Genomic DNA, 4,019 nt, shown 5'->3' on the forward strand with positions numbered 1-4,019 from the left:
TATATGTATCTAAAAATGTTTGTCTGGGGAATGCTTCCAGAAAGGTCGTCATTCTGGACTGCACCGTTCTTAGAGTTATGTCCCTTACATCGTAGCTAGACAATGTTAAATTTCTTATCATAATTAGATGAAAGTAAAAGAAGAGTAAGAGCACTTCAACGGGGAGCCTATGCATCCCAACGTGACCAACTTCATCGAGATATCATGAATTTCTCTCAGAGGCACAGTAAGCTATTTTACAAACTAGTTAGATCGTCATGCTCCGCTAATACTAAAGTAAACAACGTCAACAACATTCTCTATTCTGAACCTTTGGAAATCCTAGAACAATGGCACAAACATTTCCAACAATTAGCCACACCACCACCGGACATTAATAACGACTTAACAAGAGAGCAGTTATCAAAAATACAAAATGAGGCCATCGTGGAAATTGAACTCTCAAAAGGCACTACGATCAAGCCTATATCGGAAACAGAAGTGGGGATTATTATAAAAAGCCTCAACTCCGGAAAGGCCATGGACGCAAACGGCATATCAGCAGAACATCTGAAATATGCAGGGGACGAATTAGCAGCTACCCTATCAAACATCTTCAATAAGTTACTGCAAAATCTGGACATAACCCAGCCGATGAAAGAAGGGATATTAACACCTATACTCAAAATGGGAAAGGATAAAACAATACCATCCAACTATAGAGGTATCACAGTCGCAAAAACGTTCTCCAAAGTCTTCGAGGCCGTCGTGAAATCCAGAATAACAAGCAAAATCCACTACAGAGAGGGTTTACGTCAGGAGCACAAAAAACCTTTGACACGGTGAACCATGAGATACTCTTCAACAAGATTTACCATGCAGGAGTCACGGGACCTCTCTGGATCCTATTGAGGAACATGTACGGGAATTCCTACATCAAAGTCAAATGGGAAGACAACCACGATGTATATCTCAAACAGGGTACCAAAAAGGGAGCCAAGCTCTCAATCACGCTCTATAAAGTCTATAATAACACCATACTGGACAGCATAACTAGCACCGCCATTGGAGACATCAATGTAGCCTACCCTACATACTCAGCCCTCCTTGCCAACAGTCACCATTAAATACAAGCATTGCTAGAGCTAACTGACCACCACACCACGCTGGATCGAGTCACCATCAATCCTCCAAAATCAGATCTAATTATATGCGGGAACAGTAAAAACCAGGAAATATCTCTAAACATTGGACAATCCAAAATTACATCAACTGCAGAAACAACGCAGCTGGTCATTACCCGTTCCAATTCTAATAAGACAAACACCAAAGAAAGGATAAATTGTGCGAGAAACACCATCTATGCAATCCTGGGAGCTGGTCTTTATGCAAAGAATGGAATGTCGCCAACAGACATACAAACTATGGCGATCACATGTTGTTCCACGCCTCATATATAGACTTGAAGTAATGACGCTCACTGCAACAGATAAAGATAAAATAGTAATTATGCACAGGAAAATCCTCAAACAGCTTCAAGGTCTGACAACTGCAACAGCAAGCACAGCTGTCTACATTCTAATCGCCGCTGAGCCAATCAGTATCACATTGGAAAAGAACAGCATGACATTCCTTGTAAACATTGCAAGAAACAAGGATACCATTGAAAATGCCATTGTCCGTAGATTGCTCCTGATGAGTAGCTCAACTCTTGCGGCACGTGCTTCACGGCTACTCGAGAAATACAAACTCCCCTCGGTATGGTCGATTCTTGAAAATCCACCAAAAACAGGGCCATGGAAAAGTATGCTGAAATCAGCTACATATGAACACTGGGGGGAAAAAAACAAAGAAAATCAAGAAAGACAATCCTCACTGCGCTTTCTTCAGATACAAGACGAACGCCTATGCCAAGCCCATAATATATGGGATAGTGCAGGATCATCTGTCAGAGATGTCAAAGCAGCAGACATCAAAGCTTGTTTGGTTACAAGCACCTATAATCTCAAATCCAAAGAGTTCAAATTTAGCAACAACAATCACGATCAGACATGTTTTTTTATGTAAACACTCATGACAAGACAAGACAATTGCCTCAAAATTATTACAATAGCTTTTCATTTTCACACTTGTTTGTTTATTCTTTGTAACAGAATGAAAGTTTCCAAAAATCCATCATTGAGGAAGGGGCAACGCCAACTATACTGTACCTGTACAACGGTTATATCATTGTTCTATAAATAGAACAACAGATATGTTTGCCGCCCCCCCCCCCCCCCCCCCCCCCCCCCCCCCTTGCTTCTATTTAATGTAATGTCACGAGAGAAATGATTCCTTATTAATCTAATGTCACGAGAGAAATGATTCCTTATTAATCTAATGTCACGAGAGAAATGATTCCTATTTATGTAATGTCAGGAGGGAAATGATTCATATTTATGTAATGTCATGTCGGGAGAGAAATGACTCCTATTTAATGTAATGTCAGGAGGGAAATGATTCCTATTTAATGTAATGTCAGGAGAGAAATGATTCCTATTTAATGTAATGTCAGGAGAGAAATGATTCATATTTAATGTAATGTCAGGAGAGAAATGATTCCTATTTAATGTAATGTCAGGAGAGAAATGATTCATATTTAATGTAATGTCAGGAGAGAAATGACTCCTATTTAATGTAATGTCAGGAGAGAAATGATTCCTATTCAATGTAATGTAAGGAGAGAAATGACTCCTATTCAATGTAATGTCAGGAGAGAAATGATTCATATTTAATGTAATGTCAGGAGAGAAATTATTTATATTTAATGTAATGTCAGGAGAGAAATGATTCCTATTCAATGTAATGTAAGGAGAGAAATGATTCCTTATTAATGTAATGTCACGAGAGAAATGATTCCTTATTAATCTAATGTCACGAGAGAAATGATTCCTATTTTTTGAGACTCGAGTTTATCTTTTAAAACATCCGCTGACACCTTCCTTGCTGGTATAAAGAAAGATTCAGGAACATGATCTACATGCTTAAGTGTTTACGTTCAGTTTACCGTATTTATCAAAACTATACTATTCATGGATAAAATAACGGACCAAGGTAAGTATATACTTGCCCGGGTGTATCTATGTTCGTAATCAAATCAAGTGTGTGTGAATGTCAAATCAACAAGGTTAAGATTGAAACTGGATCCTTCGCGTGCATGGACGAATATACATGTGCCACTAGAATTGTTCCTCTTAGGATAAGCTTTACCTCCGAGTCACGATAACTAAAGAAACGTTTGAGATTCCCATCCCAATCCTTTCTTTAGAACGGAGAGACGAACACAAATATACCTCTGAAGAACACGTGAGGTCTTTACTAGGATTTAGCTGTTGATATTCCCGCCCTATTACACGGCATACACATTTGCTTAGAATGAAAAATCTGACGAATAGGGTTGTTTTCATAATTGTCCCGGGGGTACTCCCTGACCTCGGGGCTACTCCCGGACTCCATGAGGGGTATTATCTGACTCTCAAAGACTTACCTGTATATCTTAACAAGGAAACTGGTGGTATTCCCACCCTGTGCCAAGTTATGGCAAATATGATTTGGCGCATGTAAATTCAATTCATAATTCAAAACAACAGATGATGATAAAGAAATGCATTTCGTATTAGTGTCAGCGAGTTTTTAAGTATGTAACACATACACATAAAATATTTTAAAGTCAAGTTCATAATCGAAACATGTTAAAATCTTCCGCTGGGTCTAATAAAAGTTTGCTCTTATTTGAATGTATTACAGTTTGTATCTAAGGTCAGCTCATTTCCAAGCAGTACTAATCTCAACGTAATATGCACATTTAAATAAAAAAAAGTTTAGCACGAGCATTTGCACATAGAAGAGCTGATACGTAAATTCGGATACTCGTGTTAAGACCTCGATCTATCATCAATTTAAAATATACATTTTCAACTTCTATAATATTTATATAGACTCTATTTTTATTTTGGATATAATGTTGATGAAAATATCAAAGTTTGATGTATATGTATATA

At 37.9% G+C, this 4,019-nt stretch overlaps 1 protein-coding gene across 1 annotated transcript; it reads left to right on the top strand.

Annotated features, from left to right (window-relative positions):
• Positions 1-204: 204 nt before the first annotated feature.
• LOC117336543 lies at positions 205-825 on the top strand. Its single transcript, XM_033897155.1, has one exon. It carries the CDS (start codon positions 205-207, stop codon positions 823-825), a length of 621 nt encoding a protein of 206 aa, XP_033753046.1.
• Positions 826-4,019: the final 3,194 nt, after the last annotated feature.

This window comes from Pecten maximus, chromosome 10, assembly GCF_902652985.1.
Source record: "Pecten maximus chromosome 10, xPecMax1.1, whole genome shotgun sequence".
NCBI classification, from domain to species: domain Eukaryota; kingdom Metazoa; phylum Mollusca; class Bivalvia; order Pectinida; family Pectinidae; genus Pecten; species Pecten maximus.